Source organism: Sciurus carolinensis, chromosome 8, assembly GCF_902686445.1.
Source record: "Sciurus carolinensis chromosome 8, mSciCar1.2, whole genome shotgun sequence".
Taxonomy (NCBI): domain Eukaryota; kingdom Metazoa; phylum Chordata; class Mammalia; order Rodentia; family Sciuridae; genus Sciurus; species Sciurus carolinensis.
The window spans coordinates 146363394-146383394 of NC_062220.1; the positions used below are offsets into that span (position 1 = coordinate 146363394).

At 50.4% G+C, this 20001-nt stretch overlaps 1 protein-coding gene across 12 annotated transcripts in view; it reads right to left on the bottom strand.

Moving 5' to 3' along the window:
- Camkk2 (calcium/calmodulin dependent protein kinase kinase 2) overlaps positions 1-20001 on the bottom strand; it is a 60479-nt gene that overhangs the window by 17802 nt on the left and 22676 nt on the right. For 6 of the 12 annotated variants that reach the window (XM_047560176.1, XM_047560174.1, XM_047560175.1 and 3 more), the window contains 10 exons: positions 16711-16747; positions 13292-13313; positions 13065-13153; positions 11735-11934; positions 11111-11164; positions 8405-8478; positions 8225-8312; positions 7017-7145; positions 2032-2132; positions 1502-1544 (listed from right to left, as the gene is read on the bottom strand). In XM_047560176.1, coding sequence (XP_047416132.1) covers positions 1502-1544; positions 2032-2132; positions 7017-7145; positions 8225-8312; positions 8405-8478; positions 11111-11164; positions 11735-11934; positions 13065-13153; positions 13292-13313; positions 16711-16747 — 837 coding nt within the window. Of the gene's footprint in view, positions 1-1501; positions 1545-2031; positions 2133-7016; positions 7273-8224; positions 8313-8404; positions 8479-11110; positions 11165-11734; positions 11935-13064; positions 13154-13291; positions 13314-16710; positions 16748-20001 lie in introns of those variants that run through there. The other 6 variants (XM_047560181.1, XM_047560183.1, XM_047560184.1 and 3 more) reach the window with 4 other exon arrangements.

The following is a 20001-nucleotide window of genomic DNA, read 5'->3' on the forward strand; positions in this document are numbered from 1 at the left end:
AACTCCCAACCCACAGAAATGGCTTCCCCTTATACACAACTGTTCATGGCAGCAGGATTCATTAAACAACTAAAAAATAGAAACGATGTCTATCAACCAATGAATGGATAAACAAAATGTACTCCATCCACACAGTGGAATATTATTAAGTCATAAAAAGTCATGGAGCATTGATCCATGCTCCATGGAGAAACCTCAAAAACATAATGCTAAGTGAAAGAAGCCAGACACAGCCAGGCATGGTGGTGTAGGCCTGTAATCCCAGTCACTCAGGAGGCTGAGGAAGGAGGATTACAAGTCTGAGGCCAGCCTGGGCAACTTAGCAAGACCCTGTCTCAGAATAAAATTAAAAAGGCAGGGAATGCAGCTTAGTAGTAAAGGGCTTGCCCAGCTTATGTGAGGCCCTGGGTTTGATCCCCAATACCAAAAAAAAAAAAAAAAAAAAAAAAAAAGTCAGACTCAAAGGCATTTATAGGAAATGTCCAGAACAGGCAAATCCACAGAAAACTACAAGTAGATTAGTAGTTGCTGGGGAGAGAGGGAGTTGGGTAGAGACAGCTCAGAGGTACAGGGTTTCTCCCTGGGCTGATAAAAACTGATTGTGGTGATGGCTGCTAACAATATATTGAAAGTCATTGGACCATATACTTTAACTGGATAAACTATGGTATATGAATTATATCTTGGTAAAGGCTTTGCATGTGTGTGTGTGTGTGTGTGTGTGCTGGGGATCGAAACCAGGGTCTTGTACATGCTGGGCAAGTGTTCTGCCACTGAGCTACACCTCCAGCCCCAATAAAGCTATTTTTAACAACAGAAATGGTTGTTTGGAGTTCCTAGTGGAGAATCAGGTGGCCACCTCAACCCTGTGGGAATGACACTGGGGTGACCACCCTGCTGCAGGTACTTGGGGAATGTGCAATGGTGCTGCCAATCAAAGCTTCCAGGGACAAGAATTCTCATCTGTCCTGGGAGGTGCTGGTAACGCTAGCGTGGATGTACTTTTGGAGGAGGGACGGCCAACTGGGAAAGAAAAGGCTGGGTTCCTACTCATATCACAAGACTCTTATGCTTCTTCGCAACAGGCAAAAGGGGACTTATTTTCTAGATCTTAAGCCAGCAGAGAAGCCACAGGGTGCAGCAGGCCTGATGTGTGCTCTGACCACTGTGCTCAGTAGGGGCAGCCCTGGGCCTGGGACAGAGCTTCAAGGCCATTGGCGTGCACTGAGTATGCAGGGACTGGGTCTGAAGACCTGGGTGAGCTCACAGGCATTCCGGTGGAGCGCCATGCACCCACAGCCCTAGCCCACATGCATGACCCGCCATCGGGCCCAAGCCCCTCGAGGCCCCTGGTTTTACCCCCAGGCCTAGAGGCCCGCAGTGGGCCGGGCACAGCAAACTGGCTGGAAGGTACATTCGCCTGGTGGCGACACCCCGTGCTCTGCACCTGCTCCCGCCCCCAGGCCCCCGCAGAGGCTACGCACAGGCAGGCAGGCGTTACCTTGGGCTCAGACAGGGGCTCCCACTCCCTGGTTGTTTTTTTGCTGGAATTGCCAGAGGGAGGGAAAAGGGAAGTGAGAAGGAACCATGGGGATACAATCCCCCACCCCCGAGACAGCAGACCCAATGCCTACTTCACACAGTCAGGCCAGGGTGGTCTTTATAAGCAGGTGGGTGGACACCTCTCTGCATTAAGACGCAGTGTTCCAGAGCAAGACCTCAGTGCTCAACCATCACACAGCCTAAAACCCCACTCTCAGGCACTTGTGCTTCCGGACAGCAGTGCTGATTGTCAAGAGATCCCAAGAAAAAGGTGAGACTTCCATCCAGAGGAACTACCAACACAAGGCAGTGGGCTGAGCCAGTAGGAGAGACCAAAGCCAGGGAACTCGGGTTTCCCGGTGTGCAGGGTGGCGCTCCCAATTTCTCCAATGGATTTGGCCCAGGGATGACCCATGCAGTGGTCTGGGCAGGGATGCCCCAAGCCTACCCTCCAGCCCCTGCCCTGAGAGGAAGGCGGTGGACACTCACATGAGCAGGTTCCCAGGAGCAGACAGTGAGCGTTCCTCCCGCCGGCTGCCCTCAAATGGGTTCCCGAACGAGCGTTTCCGAATCATGGTCTTCACCAGGATCTGAAGAGGGAGAGGAGGAGGCAGGTGACTGCTCAATCACAGCGGGGATTCCAGGCAACGACCTTTCTCCTCATCCTGCCAGGCCATCAGCTCCTGCGGCTCTCGACTGACTGACTGACGGCAGGCCTTTGTGAGAAACTGGGTGGCCCCAACATGCACCAGCCAGACCCATCCCCACCTCTGGTGGGTCCACTCCCTACTTCCTGGAGGCCAAGTTAAAGTCCAGACTTCTTGGTCTAACATGCAAAGCCTATCTTTATCTAGTCCCAGTCTACTTGCCCCCACAGGCCCCAGGCTCCATGACAGCTGGCCTGCAAGTCCTTTGGGCACGCCTGGCACCATCTGCCCACCTGAGCTGTTGCTAGATAGTCCTCCCGGCCCATCAGCCTCTCATCTTCAAGCCCTTTTCAGTGAAAGTCAGCTGTGACAGCCCCAGCGAGAAGCAAACCATTGTTTCCCAGGACGATTCGGGGGTGGTGGGGGAGGATGCTTTTTTAAAACTGAGATAATTCACATACCATAAGTTCACCATTTTAAAGCCCAGGACAATCAGTTCCAGAACCCACCCCCACACCAGCTACCAAAATTTGTGGATGCTCAAGCCCCTCATATAAAACAGCTCAGCATTTACAGATGATCTACATCCATCCTCTTGTATGCTTCGAAGCATCTCTGGATGACCTACACCTAATAGAAATGCTATGTAAATAGTTATACCATGTTGTTCAGGAAATGACAAGGGAAAAAGTCTATACACGTTCAATACAGAAAAAATTATTCTTTCTGAATATCTTCTATACATGTTTGAATCCACAGATGTGGAACGCACACCTAAGGAAGGGAGTATATACGATCCAGTGGTTTTTAGTATTTTCACATCACCATTACCTAATTTTAGAAAAATTCACATTACCCCAAAAAGAAACCCCATGCCAGACTGGGGGTATAGCTCAGAGGTAGAGTGCTTGCCTAGCATGTGCAGTGAGAGGAGAAAGAGAGAGAGAGGGAAAGAAGGAGGGAAAGAGGGTAGAAAGGTCAAACCCGTTAACAGCCACTTCCAGTTCCAACCTCGGGCAACCAGCCTTGGTGTCTGTATAGATTTACCTCTTCTGCATACTGAAGGATTATGGAAAATGATATTCCTACAAGACAGCTCCCCAAGAAAAATGAAGGGACAGTGTGGCTCGGGATGAGGAAGGGGAAATTGGCCAAACATTCATCCTCTCCCGGCGTGCCTTTTCCCAATAACAATGGGCTCTGTGGAGATAAAGCAAACTTTCATCCCTTCCCAGGTTCATTCCCAGCATCTCCACCAAAAGCAAACATTCACCCCTTCCCAACCCCAGTGCATCCTGAAGGAAGGAGGCAAATACTGAATGTTGGGCCCTGAACTTTGACCTTCCCCCATCACAAATTAGTCCTAATCAAAGGCACAGCAGAGATTAAAACTCTGGGAAACAATGGATCCCAGAGAAGGTAAACAATGGGCAAGATTTGAGTACTCATCCTCAGGATCTGGACTCCCATCTCCCCAGATATCAATGAGTTGCAACCTTTTTATAACCACCCTTCTAAGTTAAAGTTCTAACCTGTACAACTAGCCCCTGTCAAGACTGCACGTCCACGGTCTCCAAACTATAAAATCCAGACTCCTTCTGTACCCTGGGGTCAGCTCCATACCCAGAAAATGGGCCCTTGTGTGCCTGATCCATGGGCTTTGCTGCAGAATAAAGGAAGGCTTGCTGATCCGAGGTTTGCCTCCCTTCTCTGCCTGTCATTTGTGGGCCACAAGCTCACATTCCTTATAAACGGGATCGACAAGATGCAGCCTCTGGCACCTGCCCCTTTCCCTGGGCACGTGATTTCAAGGCTTGCGCGTGTTATAGCACATATCAGCTTCTTTCCTTTTCATGGTCCAATAATGTGCGCTGGTGTGGATGGACTGCACTCTGCTCACCCATTCATCTGCTGCACCTCTGGATTGCTTCACGGTGCCACTATGTTTTTGTATTTTCGACACAGTGTTTTCGTTTCGCCTGGATAGACACCAGTAGACTTTCAGGATCCTATAACTGTACTTAACATTTTGAGGAACTACCAGGGTGTTTTCTACAAAGCCTGAACCATTCTACACTCGCCCTGGCCAGGTATTGTGGGAGCGATTTCTTGGGAGGGTGCCTTTCCGTGGAGGATGAGAAACATCCCAGACATGGAGCACGGCCAGGTCACAGACTGGTGTGGTGTGAGGACATGAAGCCCCAGAGGTCCCTGAAGGTCCGGCTAAGCCTGGGAGTGGCTGAGGTCGGGCTGGTCCCCTGCCTTGCCCACTCTAGCCAGGACCAGGTAGAAGCCTGGCAGAGAAGCTGCTCGGAGGCTGCATAGAGAAAAGGCCCGCCCGCGTCCCTCAGTCCCTGCTCAGCTTCTCTCTCCTAATCTGTCCCACATCATCCTGAAGCCTCAGCCCCTGACTTAGAATCCCTCACCCACAGGAAGTTGGAACTTAGCCTGTACCATCCAGGGAGCCTTGGAAAGTTCTGGGGCAAGGGAGTAAACCATGGCTATGCTTTTGCCTGCTTTGTTCTGTGAACAAATTGTCAAAGAAGTGGGGTCACTGAGAAGCGAGGCTCAGGCCTCACCCCACCTTCAACCAGAGTGTGGTGCCTCTGTAAGCAGGTTTATGGACTGACTGAGCTTCTGATTTTTTTTAAGGGTTTGCTGCTAAAAATTGATAATATTTTTAAAACACTAATTTATCAAAAATCAGCAACGCCCAATGCTGCTCAGTTGAAGAACAGGTAAACTGTGGTCTGTCTATACAATAGAGTATTATTCAGCCACAAAAAGGAATGAAGCAGTGACACCTGCTGCAACAAAAGGCCACGTAGTGTGTGACTCCACTGATATGGAATGTCCAGATGGGGACACTGTGGAGACCCATAGAAGACCAGAGGTCAGTCACTGGGGATGAGGGGGAAAAGGGCTGGGGAGGAACTTCAGGAGTAAGAGGCTTCTCTTGAGGTGATAAAAGCACTTTGGAACTATCAAGGTGACACATGCACAACCCTGTGAGCATCCTAAGTGCCACTGAATTATTCACTTTGATAATGTGAGTTCTGCCTCAATAAGAGGAAAACAGGAAAACCACTTTGGGAACAAAGGCCGTGACACCAGCCAGGTTCCCACAGTTGTAGCCCAGCAGAAAAACACATAGAGGGGCCTGGACCTCGAAACTCCCAACCACCTCCCCTGCCCCAGCCAGGATTCAGACCCTGAAGGAACTTCCTGCCCCTGGGGTCAAGATTTAAATCTCTGGGTATCTGGCTCCAGGAGGGTCAGATTTAAATCTCTGCTGCACTGTCTCTACACCTGCCTTCAGCAGCCCTGACTTTCTAGAAGCTTCTGGCTGGCCTAGCTCCCTCCCGACAGTGGACACTGCCTACACTATTCCCTCTTGCTGGGCTGTCTGACCTGCTCCCCTCTCTTGGCCAGGCCAACATCTGCCCTTCTTGGTGCACTTACACTTCTTCCAGGAAAACTACCTCCAACCCACCACGTGGGCCAGGTGCCGGCATCAGGTGCGCTCCCCAGGGCCCTCCCTGTTACACTGTGCATATGTCTGCTGGCAGCTGGACCAGCACCTGGCAGGGGCCATGTCAATTTTGTTCATCACTGGGCCCCTGCCTGAGAAGCCACTCTGTTTAAGAAGAGGTTCCTGAATGGCAGATGCCTACTCCAGACCTCCGGGATCAGGGGCTTTCTCCCAAGAGTCTGCAGAGGGAGAAGGATGGATCAGGACCACAGCTGGGAACAGAAAAACCCACAGGAGGCACAGAGTCCAACACCAGCTCCTCCCCTGCCATGGGCACAGGACAGGGGTTGGTGGGTGGAAGGGTGGATGAGGGTGAGTGGGTGTGGGTGAGTCTGTAACAGTGAAGGTCATGCAGAGGCCCCAGTGGGGAGGAAGAGACATGGATGAGTGCCCTGGGGCTCAGGATTTAGAAGGAGAAGGCAGTGTGGGAAGCAAAAGTGGGTGGTGCAAAGCTACAAGAGAAAGAGCCATTGTTCAGTTCCCCATGGGACAGTCCCTCCAGGCTGGACACTGTCTTTGCAGTTTCTGGGGTCTCTCCCAGAGCCCAGGGCCTCCCTGCCTGCTGGGGCTGGTGCTGGCCAAATGCAACCAGGGTTTTCATGGTGGCCACAGATGGCAGTCAGCTAGGACTGATGTCTGGACCCCAGGCCCTTGGGTTCCCTCCTGGAGCCAGACGACCTCCTAGGCAGGGGTCTGGGGACTGGGTGGTTCCCACAATCTCCAAGGTTAGGGCTGAAGACTTCCCATTCTGCTTCCTTCTTTCTTTGTCAGGCAGGACCCAAAATCAAGACCACAAAAGGGGTTCAGTGGCTCCCAAGCCAAATCCCACCCTCAAGAGTTGGGAAGAACTTTCTGAGGTATGCAAAGAATAGCTCACAAGACAGATGTCACCTGCTGGCTGCCTGCTCTGGAAGCTGAAGCTCCAGATGAGCTTCCCATCTCATCTTATGAGACCTCAGCTCCAGTCCCATCCCTGGTCCCTGCCTGGGCCTGCTCCTCTTACTGGTCCACTCCCCTGCCATGCTCTGAAAGCAAGAATTTAGAAGGGGTGGTGTGATCTTGCCGAGGGGCTGCCCCACTCTATAGAAACACAGGGGCCACAGGGACCACCTGGCCTAATGTAGGACCAAGGCCCAGAGGTTGGCGGCTGTGGGCTGGGACAGCTCCCAGCCACTTCCGGACTCTTGGGTCCCCATCTGCTTCCCACGCATCTGCTTGTGTCCCGGCCCTGTCCTCGCCGGTGCGCCTCAGGCTGTCTCAGGCCCTGCTCTTGGTTGGTGGTTCATCCGCCTTACCACGGTCGCCAGGCTGGGAATGTGTTTGACAGAATTCTCGACCTCCTCTTCAGTCACCTCGACCAGCGTGCAGTTCTCGTCCTCCGATGGCAATGGCTCAGCCCCGTGCCGCGTGACCCAGGGGTGCAGCTTCAACGAATGACAGGAGGGGTGAGGGGCAGGTGTGGCTGCCTCCCAGAAGGTCCTGCCAGCGAGCGGAGCCAAGAAGGGCATGCGGGAGGGAGAGGCAGGGCCTCCGGCCAGGCATGCAGGAGAGCTGGTGAGCCAGGCAGAGGGCAGGTGAGTGAGATGGAAGGAAATGTGGAAAAGCCGAGACAAGAATGGAGGAGCTACGGGGCTGAGGAGCATGTGGACCCCACTCTCCATCTGGTCAGACCTTGGCGGAAGGGACTAGCGCCCGTCACTCCCCAGCAACTCTGGCTGATACCTAGAAGCTCCGCTCAGAGCAGGCACCAGGCTCCGCATCTCACAGAAGGGAAAACATTGGTCTGGGGAGGCAGTGAGTCCAGCTGGAAGGACCGATCAGGAGGACCCAGGCCAGAGTTGGCCCCCAGCCGACTCCTTGGGTCCAAGGCCTTTTGTGACCTTTTGGGCTGCGCCCTCTTAAGACACCTCTCAGGGCTAGTTACCCAGGTGCCTAGGAGACCTCAAAGCACATCTCAGGATCCCTAAAGGACCAGACACGTGCTCGTGGCACTGACAGGCGGGTGGCAGATGGATGGCGTTTCTCCTAAAAGTGTTTTCTGCAACAGGGTAGAATTTGGAAGGTTGGGGAGGTGGAAGTGCCAACAAATTCCCTCCTACTCCCTCACTGCAATTCCTCAAAGGAACTGGCCCATATCTCTGACGGTCAAGTTCAAGGAAAAGACCCAGAGTTGTAGCAGCCAGGGTAGGGAGCACACAAAGGCCCCAGATCAGTCCACAGAGGTAGATGCCCCCTCATGGAGCAAGAGCAGGCTGCCTGGTTGACAGGTCACAGAACCCACAATCACAGTCTCAGTGAACAGAATCCCCAGATCCTCCTCCCCACTCCTTGCCAGTCCCTGGTAGCCCAGAGGCCCAGGGCAGCAGTGTGGAAGAGGGTGTTATGCTGTGGACAAAGGGGCGTAGGGCTTGGCCGAGGCAGGGTGGAGCCAACAATTCCAAGCACAGGATGCAGGCTGAACCTGGGGTGTCAGCCTCTGGGGCTAGCGGTGTCTCCCAAGTACCTTGATTTCTGGCACCACAATCCTCGACTCTGGGTTCTTGTCCAACATACGGGTGATCAGGTCCTTTAAGTCCTCGGCTATGTCAGGCCTGGGGGGGCAGACATCAGGGGTAGGAGACAGAACGCACAGGACTGCCAAAGACTCAGACGGGGAGAGGAAGGGCAGACAGGCAACACTCACTGGTCTGGGAACTCCAGGGCCTGACTCTTGATCTTACTGTGTAAACTCATGATCCGCTCATCCATGAACGGGCACTGTAAAAAGAGGCCAGGGAGAGAGTAGTGGCGACCAGCTGCCACCTCTGTCCTTCAGAGGCCACCGTGATGTGCCACTCCCCATGAATTACAGCAGAGACGTCAACAGCCCTGGCCCAGTCTGGGGAAGGAGAGTTCCCATCCCCTCAAGTTCTAGAAAGACCAAGGATGTCCTAAGAGAGACAAAAGCAATCTGGCCCAGGCTCTGCAGGAGACCTTTTGTAACCAACACTTAATCTGCTGTCCCCACACCCAGCATGATCTTCCCAGGGACACTTGCATGGTTTGTTCTCTTCGTCATACAGGTGCCTGACAATCTCACCTTCCCTGCCCACCCCATCCCTGCCAATCATGTCCTCCCCATCACCTCTCCACTTGAACATCAGCTCCAGGAGGGCAGGGATTTGTGTCTATCTTGCCCACTGTGGACTCACCAGTGTCCAGGACATTCCTGACACAAGGCATGGCCTCAGTTCATGAATACTGACATTATCTCTCTTCATCCCCTCAGAAACCAAAAGGAATAATAAGTACTGGGCTGAGGGCAGAGATCAGTGGTAGAGGATGTCCTCGGCATGCGTTCAATCCCCAGGACCCAAAAAGAAAAGAAATGGGCTGGGGTTGGGGCTCAAGGGTAGAGCTCTTGCCTAGCATGCAGAAGGCACTGGATTCAATCCTCAGCACCACATAAAAAAACTAAATAAAAGAAAATAAGAGTATCATGCTCATCTACGACAAAAAAATATTTTAAAATAAAAAGAAAAGAAACAGTAAGTATTAAGCTCATTTCACAGAGGAGAAAAACATTAGTTCAGAGAGGCCACATGCCCTAGGAGCACAGAGTGGGCTTTTCGCCTCAATGGGACTTTGCACCACCTCCCAGGTGACAAATCAACCCTCACCAGGTAGAGGGTCTGACCCCAGAGAAGCTGGTTCTACATGCTGGAAAAAGAGAACTCTGGGGCTGGAGATTTAGCTCGGTTGATGCAATGCTTACCTAGCATGCCCAAGGCTCTGGGTTCAATCCCCCGCAACACCACCAAAAAAAAAAAAAATACAACTGACACAGCACACTGAGAAGGTGGGAAAGGACAAAGTCACCCACTCCACTTCCAAGGAAAACTACCTTGTTAAGAGCAGTGGCTTGACATAGGAGTGTGGGTCTCAGCGTCTGCTGGGCAGAACACATTAGGAACAGAACACCAAAGAGTTGTACATTTCATTGTATATAAATTGTCCCTCCAAGGTGGGGTAGCAACCACAGATAAAATGGTGTTCTTTTTTTTGGTAACAAGGATTGAATCCAGGGGGCCACATCCCCATTCCTTTTTAATTTTTATTTAGAGTCAGGGTCTTGTAGAGTTGCTTAAGACCTCGGTAAATTGCTGAGGCTGGCTTTGAACTCAAGATCCACCTGCCTCAGCGTCCCAAGCTGCTGGGATTACAGGCGTGCACCACTGCACCCAGCTAAATATGGAGTTCTAGCTAATGACTGCCTTCTAAAGCACTTGGAAGAAGGGCAGAGGTGCTAGCCATCTTGCAATGCACTAAAAAATAAGACGGTGGGGGTGATGGAGAGTCACATGATAAACTAGGTAGAGTGAAACATTCACGGCAGACTCCAGTGGTGGAGCAGATCCTGGGTATTTATGTACAATTTTTTCACCTTTGTCATGTGACTGAAAATTTTCTAAACAAATGCTGGTGGGGGGTAAGGGCAGATAGTTACAAACTCCCTACTGTGCACAGAACCAGGTTTTTTTTTTTTTTTAATTTTATTTATTTATTTATATGTGGTGCTAAGGATCAAGCCCACTGCCTCACACATGCTAGGCAAATGCTCTACCACTGAGCCACAGCCCCAGCCCAGAACCAGATCCTTAAGTTTTCTTCAATAGGAGCACCAGCTCACAAAGGGAAAATTTCACACTTTTATTGCTCTCATAATCAAACTGAACTTCACAGTTAGAAAGAGAAGCCCCTAAACACCAATAATATTGAAACCACCACCACCACAAGAGTCACAATAACAAAAGACAGATTAGCACTCCCTAAGTCAAAAATGTCAAATGAGGGCTGGGGTTGTGGCTCAGTGGTAGAGCGCTTGTTTAGCATGTGTGAGGCACTAGGTTTGATTTTCAGCATCACATAAAAAATAAAATAAAATAAAGATATTATGTCCATCCACAGCTAAAAATAAAACAAAAAACATCAAATGGATTTTAATTCCCATTCCAGTCCTGTCCCTGACAATAGGGTCTCGGCACACTCTAATAAAAAGATGCTCAAAGCAGTATGTGGCAAAGGAGGAACAAACAGTTATTGATTAGTGATGCCTGTCTCAAGTCCAGGGGTGGGGAGAGGTGGTGTATTTGTTGTGTTTGCCCTCAAATTACCAACTACCTGCACACTCCAGTCTACCAGTCCTTCTGTTCTATCACACCATTTTTTTCACGGATCTGAGTATCATATATAAATAGGTATATCTAGGTGGGCTTCCTTTTTCATATTCATATCTAGTTATGGAAATAAATAACTTTCAAATGAATAAGTGCTATCTCCCTGCAAGGGTGACCATTAGTCCAGAGAATCACCCAGTAGCACTCAGGAGACAGGACACCCACCCTCTTACCTGACCAAAGACAAAGCAGTACAGTGTCACACCCATGGCCCAAACATCCAAGGCCTGCAAGAAAAAAAGAGCTTAGCAGGTGTGGCCAGGGGCAGGGAAGGGCATCTCCTGCTTTTGCCTGTCCAGCATCCCTTAGAGAAGCACCTCTTCTCCACTCTCAGTCCATGCAGCTTGGGAGGGCCTGATCCCGTCCCCTAACCTCTTTAGAGAGCACATGACCCAGGCATGGCCAATGAGAGCACTATTCCCCAGCTACAGGATGGTCCAAGGATGGGCATGTGACCCACACTTGGCCAATCATAACCAGCCCGAGTTCTTGCTGTGCTCTCTAGAAAGAGGAATGCTCTTGCTACTAAGGTTGGTCAGCTGAAAGTAGCATGGAGCTGCTGGTGCCTGATCCACTGCAGAGGAAACCAACTCAGGAAAACAGTCAAAAGACAGAGAAAGACAAATTCCTCTCTGCATAACTGTATCTGGCAGAGCCCAAAGTCACATGTACCCACCTCAGCTGTACAACCCAATGGATTTGCTATTTAAGCCCAGCTGAGTTGAATTTCTACCACTTACAACAAAAATGACCCTAACACAGGAAGGACTCAGCAGTTCAGGCAGGTCCAAACCTACCTTCCCAGAGAAGATCTTGCGGGTCTCTGAGAGCGACTCAGGAGCCATGAAGGCAGGTGTGCCCACGGTGTTGGAGAGGAGGGCATCACTGCCCTTGAACTCATTGCTCACACCAAAGTCAGCAATCTTGATGTGACCATCTTCTCCAACCAGGAGGTTGGAAGGCTTGATGTCCCGGTGGATGATCTTCTGGTAGTGTACTGGGGTCGGGTGGCACCAATGGAAGAGAGGGGGCAAGAAAACCCTATGAGGATCTGCATGTGGCCACACAGTTCAGAGACACCACATGGCATCACCTGGTGCCTCCTTCGCCACGGGCCCAGGTCTTTCCCAAACTTCCCCTCCCAAACCTGCTGGGCACCTCTATTCTCTGAAAGATAAGTGAGGAAGTGTCTTCAAAGAATACTCATTTTCAAAAGGACGCCATTCTCAAACAGCAATTGCCTATACAGGTGACTGCGTGCGGAAAGTTTTTGTTGAGTTTGGTTCCCTGCTAGGAGACTCAAGACTCATGGCAGTAAGACAGTTTCATTTACCAATGGCCAATACACATTCACCAGATCAACAATGACCGGAGCTGGCTGATTTGAAGTGGGAACCAAAAAACAGAATTAAGGACTTGGCTCACAGTTTCTGTCTGGGTGTCAGCCGATGGCAATGGACAGTGCTATAGTCTGGAAGCCCCAAGTGTAGTTTCTGGGGTGGTGATGATAAAGATCATGGTATCAACAAGAATGGAGGGTGAAGGGCTGGGGAGATAGCTCAGTCGGTAGAGTGCTTGCCTTGCAAGCACAAGGCCCTGGGTTCAATCCCCAGCACCCAAAACAAACAAACAAACAAAAAAACCTCACAATGATCTTATGTGACAGGCAGGGATAAGAGTGGAAAAGTTGAACAACAAGGAGTAGAAAGGACACCTGTCAATCAGAGCCAGTGATGTAAGATCTCAACCCTGGTGAGAAATACTTTGTCTCCATTTTACAGATGAGGAAACTTAGGTTGCAGGAGGTTAACAGGACCCCGGTCCCAGGGTCCTTGGAAGGAATAAGAGATGAGGCAGGTAGCACCCCTAACAACACCTGGTTCACATGGAACATGCTGAAGAAACGCTCATGCTTACTATTGCTCTTCATTTTTTGTATGTGGCAGGAAGAAGGGCTTACCCCAGGACTGCTATCTGAAGCTGTCCCTTCCTCTGCAGTTCACACAACTTTGCTTCCTGCCTACTTCCTTGAACACCAGGAGGGACATGAGACAATGCCCACTTTCTGCCTACCAGCTGGGAATGCTGACCACCCCTGGGTCAGAGTCCTCCCGAGACCCCACTTACGGTACTCAATGCCTTTGATCAGATCCTGGAAGTAGAAACGAGCCTGGTCTTCAGACAGGGGTTTGAGGGTGGGCACGTCCATCACAGGCCTGAGAAGTCAACACATGTGACACACAGACCAACCTGCTGGCCCTCGTCCCCTCTCCCCAGCAGAGCCCAGCACAGCCTCCCTCGGCCTCACAGGTCACGAAGCCTCGGGCATCACGTCTGGGAGCAGGGACACTCACCCTTGGTTGACGAGTTCAAACACTGCAAAGATAAGAAAGGGGTCGATTGTTACCTTGGGAAACTGGAAATCCACCTCCCTCCCCGCGCTCCCCACCTCCCACCCACCTCCAGAAACCCCAAGCAGCACAGGAACCAACGCTGGGGGACCAGAGAGACAGCCAGCCCACACACCCGAGCCACTCAACGTCCTGCTTTGCCGAGTTCAACCAGACTTGTCGACCCCAGGACGCCAGCCTGGCTTTACTGCTGGTGCTCAAGAGGGCCAAGGATCATGGGTGAAGCAACAAAGCAGGGAAGAAGGGAAGCAGGGCGGGGGCTCCTGAGCTCCCTCCCATCCCGCACCTGCACCTTGGAGGTCCCAGGGATGTGACGAACACTCCTGCCACACCCAGAACTTCGGGCACCATGTGCCTGAGTTCAGGCAGAGCTGCTGCAACTCCAGGCTGTGCTGAGAAGCTCGGCCTTTCCTGCCGTGGTTATTTACATCTTCACTTACAAGTTCCATGGATTTCTGCACCTTCCTCCCACCCAGCCAGCACCATAAGTCAGCCGGCCGGGGGAAGCTGGCCTGTTGAAACGCGTCTATTTTCAGTCACCAACAGTTCAGATACTCCTGGGGCTGAGTGGTGGGTGGGAATTTGTTTTTAACCTCCAGAAATATAGGTCGCGTTGTCTACCTTTTGAAGGTCAGACCTGTGGTTCAAAACCTTTCCTGAGATTTTACCTTACCTGGCCGGTCTGTCCTCAGCACATATGGCCAAGGTGGAAAGTAAGAAGTTACTGTGTGGGGATTTTCCAAACAGCTAGAATCATTCGGAGTTAGTATGGCTCCTTTCCTGCTGCCGCCCAAGGACTGGAAAGCTGTCCATGCGACTGCCTGGCTCAAGCAGCTTGGAAAAGTCCTCCGTGAAGCTTGGGCCACACTCCACACCCATTCCTCTCCTCCGCCTGCTCAAAACTCCACAATGACGCCCAGCCAGCTCAGAGTCAAAGTCAAATTCTTTTTTTCTTTTTTTGGTACTGCGAATTGAATCCAGGGGCACTTAACCACTGAGTCACATCCCCAGCCCTTTTTTATATTTTATTTAGACACAGGGTTTTGCTAAGCTGCTTAGGGCCTTGCTAAATTGCTGAGGCTGGCTTTGAACTTGTGATCCTCCTGCCTCAGCCTCCCAAGCTGCTGGGCGCCACAGTGCCTAGCCAAATTTTTACAATGGTATAAATGCCCTCTGCCACCTGGTTCCCACTCTCCTGCCTAGATGTCCCCTCAGAAGTCATTCGAGTTCCCATCCCCCAACCTGGAACTCCCAGCTCCTCTTACCCTTCTGAGGGTTTATTATTTTTTTATAGCATCCTCACCTTCAAAGCCTACACATAACACTTAGGTGAATGTCCCAAGTTTGTTCCTGACACATTGCAATGTTTGTTGAGTGAACAAAGGACCTCCTCAGAAACAGCCTGAAGCCATTTGGAGTGGATTCTAAGAAAATAATGCCAGGGCGCCATTCTGGGTGCAAACGCCTGGTCCGGCTTCCTCCAGCCGCGCTCCCTCACCTACTAGGTTTATAACTGGAAGAGTACAGATCCGTATAAATAATTATTTATTCAATGTTTTTCTTTAACTTAACTTGGTTTCTGATCTTTCGAGCCTTGTCGTAGGTAATAACTAAACCATGAGTTTAGTGTACTGGTTATAGTTTTTCCTATACAATTTTAAATTAAATGCAAAAAAAAGTGTTTAAAATGTTTTCATTGTACCACCCCAAACTGTCTCACATACTTTGTTTGCATGTTTATTTGGTGCTGTGGATTGAAACTAGGGTTGCTCTACCACTGAGCTATACCCCCAGTTCCTTTTTTAATTTTTTTATTTTTTTATTTTTAGACAGAGTCTTGTTAAGTCGCCCAGGCTGACCTTGAACTTGAGATCCTCTCACTCAGTCTCCCAAGTAGCTGGGATTACAGGAGTGGGCGACTGCACCCAGTGTCCAACTGGTTTCGAAAGGAAGTCAAAGTTCTAAGATTCAAATGTGGGCTGCGTGAGATGCTCTCAAGGAACAGGGGTAACTCCCTGTTGGGTCCTGGATCAGGTAAGAGAATATCCTCACTAAGTGATGCACTTCAGTACGCAGGGTCCTGAGTGCTGAGCTGCCTATTTTACTTTCAAATGGTTTGGCAAAATAGAAACAGCAGAGGAGAGAGCAAGGCCGATCAAGTCAACATGACAAAGTTAACTGCTGAACCTGCTGCAGGTAGACGCTATTCCCTGGACTACACTTTCCTTCTCTGTAGGCTTAACATTTTCATAATAAAAACCTAAAAAGGGCAAATGAAAAAACAATGTCCTAAGCAACAACAGCATCCTTAGGAGGGAGCCACAGCAGCCACCGTAGGGGAGTCATGCTCTGAGCTGCTTTCAAACCAGACTCACGACTTTCTGAGCACTCCCTGTGTAGTCCAGGGTCACTGTGTGGCCCTCCAGGAGACTTCTGACCCCGGGCAGGGCCTGCCACACCCCCTGCCCTTGGTCCTTCTCCAGGCTGTCATCTGTGCATGCTCAAAACACACAGACTCATCTGACGGCCCACCCAAGTTGGACGTCCCTGGGTACCAGACCTGTCAGTCACACGATCCTGACCCAAGTCTGCAGTCCACGTTTTAGTGGGTTCCATCCTTCCTTCCCTCCTCAGCACTGATGAGAGCTGACAGAGCTGGCTCATGTCCTGTTTGTTTGTTTTTTTGTTTTTTTTTTTAATGGGGTCTCTGAGGACACACCGAGTCCTTTTATTTCTGTGTCCAGTACTTGAAACCTTTGGTCCCCCTGACTAAGGCCCCCAAATGCCTCTCCTCCTTCTACTCAGACACAGCCACGTTTTTCTTGAACATGCTAAGCTCTTGCAGCCTCAGGGCCTTTCCACCAGCTGTTCCCTCTGTCTGGAATGCCATTCCCCAAATGTAACAGGGCTATGTCCTTGACACTCAAGTACTGAGTGGCCTGTCCACCACTCTCTCTCAGATCACCCTGATCTCCCTCAAAGCACCTGAAGTCCTCTGGTTTGTCTATTTGTTGACACTGTCTTCCCTGACTACATGAGACCAGGGGCCTCCTTGTTCTTACTTCCCCCAGAATCCTCTGTGCCTAGAAGAGCACTCAGCATATAGTAGGTGTTCAATAAAGATTTGCAAATGAATAGGAGATGCGGATTTTAATAGTCTCGGCAAGAATTCCCTTCCACCTCCTGCTCTGAGCCAGGGATGTGGCCTTCTGTAGGGCTCACTGCAGGGTCCAGCTGGACCAGGAAAGGAGGAGCTGTCTTTGGTAGGACATGGCTGGGGCATGGCTGCCTTGAAAGGACACCTGGGCACTGGCAGGTGCAACTGCCTAAGTGAGAGGAGCAGAAGGAAAGGGATCTCTTACCCATGTACAGATGGTCCTCATTGGGGTCATCCAGGACCTGTTGGCACAGCCACCAGGAACAAGCCAGGACACAGAGCAGGGCAGGGGAGAGGACAGAGAGAACAGACATGAGCAGGAGGAAGCAGATGGAAGGCATGGGAGAAATCCTAAGTTCAAGAGCCAAACAGCTACCCACAGAGTAAGCACCCCCGCCCAGTCCTCTAGGGTCCCAAACACCCAGACAGGAGGTTACCACAGGGAGCGGCAGACCCTCCTCTGTGCACTGTGGCACATGTGGGTGAGAATCCAGTCCACCCCCAGGAGACACAGACTGGCCTTCAGGATGAAATTCAGATCCCATCCAGGCTCCACTGGCACCTCCATGAGGTGGCCTTATCCCTCCCCAGCCCAGCAGGAAACACGTTGCCCTGTCGAGAACTGCCTCCCTTGATGGACAAGCACAGGTGTGACCACCTGATTATGTCAGTGGTGTCCCATACAGGGTTGGGCATGTTGTAGGTGCTCAGGAGACACCTGATGAATAAACAAGCCACCAGACTGGCAGAGTCTCGTTAGGCAGAGACCAGACACCACAGGACAGTGGGGAGCAGGGAGGTCCTGCAGGACTCAGCATCACTTGCACACCACATGCCCCCGGGGCTTCCTCTAAGATGGACAATTCCAGCATTGGAGTCGAGAGCACAGAGCTCAGCAGGCAAGACGGAAAGGGATGCACCCAGGCAGAGCCGGGCGGCCCATCTGGAGCCCTGTGCCCCACCCTGTGGGCAAGTCAGACCCAGGCCTTGCTCACCTTGGGTTCAGGGTCTGTGTGGGCCACGGGCAAGGTGTGATAGTGGCCTCCCACCTACCAAAGGCCAGGAAGCGCTCCCCAGAGGCCTCAGCCCTTTGCACACGATATTTCTCCCTCCTCACCACCCCGCCCACAATGCTCTTCCCTGTCTCCAACTGGGAACAGCCAGAGCCACCCCTGACATGGCCTCCTCTGAGGAGCCTCCCCAGCCCTCCAGGCTGAGCCGGCTGCTCTGCTGCACACCTCCCGGCCCACAGCACCTTACTGCACCCAGTTCACAAGATGCCGGGTACCCCACATGTGACCCGGGGCCCTCTGGGGATTCCCAAGGCACGTTCAGGGAGCCTACTAAGTGAAAGCTGTTTTCACTTAAGCTAAGGCAGTGTGGTCTGTCCTCACCCGCACCCTCCCTAGCACACAAGGCGTTTCCAGGCGCCAAGGCGAGTACTGCCACAGCAGCAGCCTCGAGAATCCAGGTGGCTCTTGCTACGCCAAACATCACTTAAAAAACATGCAAAGATAAGAAACCATGTCACTTGTCTTTTTTGTTCCAGAAAATATTTTCATAAAAATACATTACTCGTGTTCATATAGGACAGGATTACTGTTTTTTGTTGCTGTTGTTTGTCGCACCAGGGACTGAGCCCGGGGCACTCTACCACTAAGTTATACCCCCAGTCCCTTTTGTTTTTTCATTTTGAGACAGGGTCTCACTAAGGTTGTTGAGGCTAGCCTCAACTTTGTGATCCTCCTGCCTCAGCCTCCAAGTTGTTGGGATTACAAGGTGTGCCAGAGCACCTGGCAAAATTATTGCTGTTTTTAAATGAATTCATAAACAGTTTTTAAATGTCTCAGTTTACATTCTTATGTGGTAAGTATGAATAAATACAATCTGCTTAGGCCACAGTGATTTGGGGTCTTCAATTTTTTTTACATTTTTGTTGTTGTAGATGGATACAATGCCTTTATTTTTGTTTATTTTTATGTGGTGCTAAGGATTGAACCCAGTGCCCCACACCTGCTAGGCAAGTGCTCTGTCACTGCACTGTGACCCCAGCCCCTCTTCAATTATTATTTTTAAAATTTTTTTTCATTTTCACTACTGCATGTACTTGAATTATTATTTCTCAGTTCAATTTTGTTTTCAGAGGCATTTGGCTGCGTCTCATTTTCTCGCCCTTCTCTCAAGCGTTTTCCATCAGAGGAGTCCACATATGGATCTTCCGCTTTCTCTGGGCGGCTCTCAATTTTGCCACCTGCAGCATCTTGGGCATCTCTTTCCCAGTGAGATCCTCCTTCACTTTGTCATGGTACCCAAGTACCAATCCTTTTTGCAAAGTTCTCTCTTCAGCTGAAGAGGAGTGCTATCAGCCAGGGGAGTACTGGGAGCCGCCCGCTTTAATTCTGCTCCACATCTCATCTTTTATAACCAGCAAGAGTAGAATCTTGTTTTGGGATCCTATGGTCATAAGATGGAGCACAGCTGGAGAAGCTGGAGGAGCTACAACCTCTTTTATTCACAAAGATGCTTGAAATCTTCATCAAGTTCTTTATTTTTTAATTTTATTTTTTAAATATTTCTTTAAGTTGTCAAGGGATCTTTTAATGTATTTATATATGTGGTGCTGAGGATCAAGCCCAGGGCCTCGCGCATGCCGGGCAAGCGCTCTACCACTGAGCCACGACTCCAGCCCCTCGTCAAGCTCTTTAATTATTACATAGGTGGTATCTCTTAGTGTGTAGGCTCTTTGCCTAAAAAGATGGTCCAGGGTCTCTATTTGGATTGTATTTTAACGCATTATTACAGACTAGGTCAATATCAAGGGAAAGCTTTTATAATAGAGGGTAGGATTTACTTCACAGTTCAACAACTTTCCTCTCTTATACTTCACTAAGTTCCCTCCTTTGAAATCTGGCAGGTTCTGTGACAGTTTTGACCCATGGAATGTGGTAGAAGTGGTTCTGTGCCATGTTCTGGCTGGAAGAGATCAGAGGTTTCCCCTTCTGTCTCTCTAAGTGCTCACACAGGGAAATCAATGTCATGTAAGAAGTTCAAGTACTCTACAAGGAAGCCCATAATGGCTATGGGGAAAGCCATTATTTTTAAACTCATAAAGGAGTCTTGAGATTAAGATTATGAGCACTGCTGATCTGCAGTTGGGGTCGGCAAAGGTCAGTCTGCAGGCCAAATACAGCCTACATCTGCTTCTGTAAATAAGGTTTTATTGGAATTTACATAACCGTGTGGCTGCTTTTGCACAACTACCCATAGTTGGGGTAGTAGAAAGGGAGACAGCTTCAGAGACAGACATGAGCAAGGGCAAGCCTGAGCGGCCCTCAACCTCTATTTCTCCATCTGTAAAATGGGAGTAAGGAGGGTGAGCAACAGTAACAACTGTGAGAGAGCCTGAAGCAAAAGATTGCTTGGCTCTGCAGAACGCTGGGCTGGGTGGTGTGACCTGGTTCTCCCTGAAAACCAGTGATGAGGCATCTGGGAATTC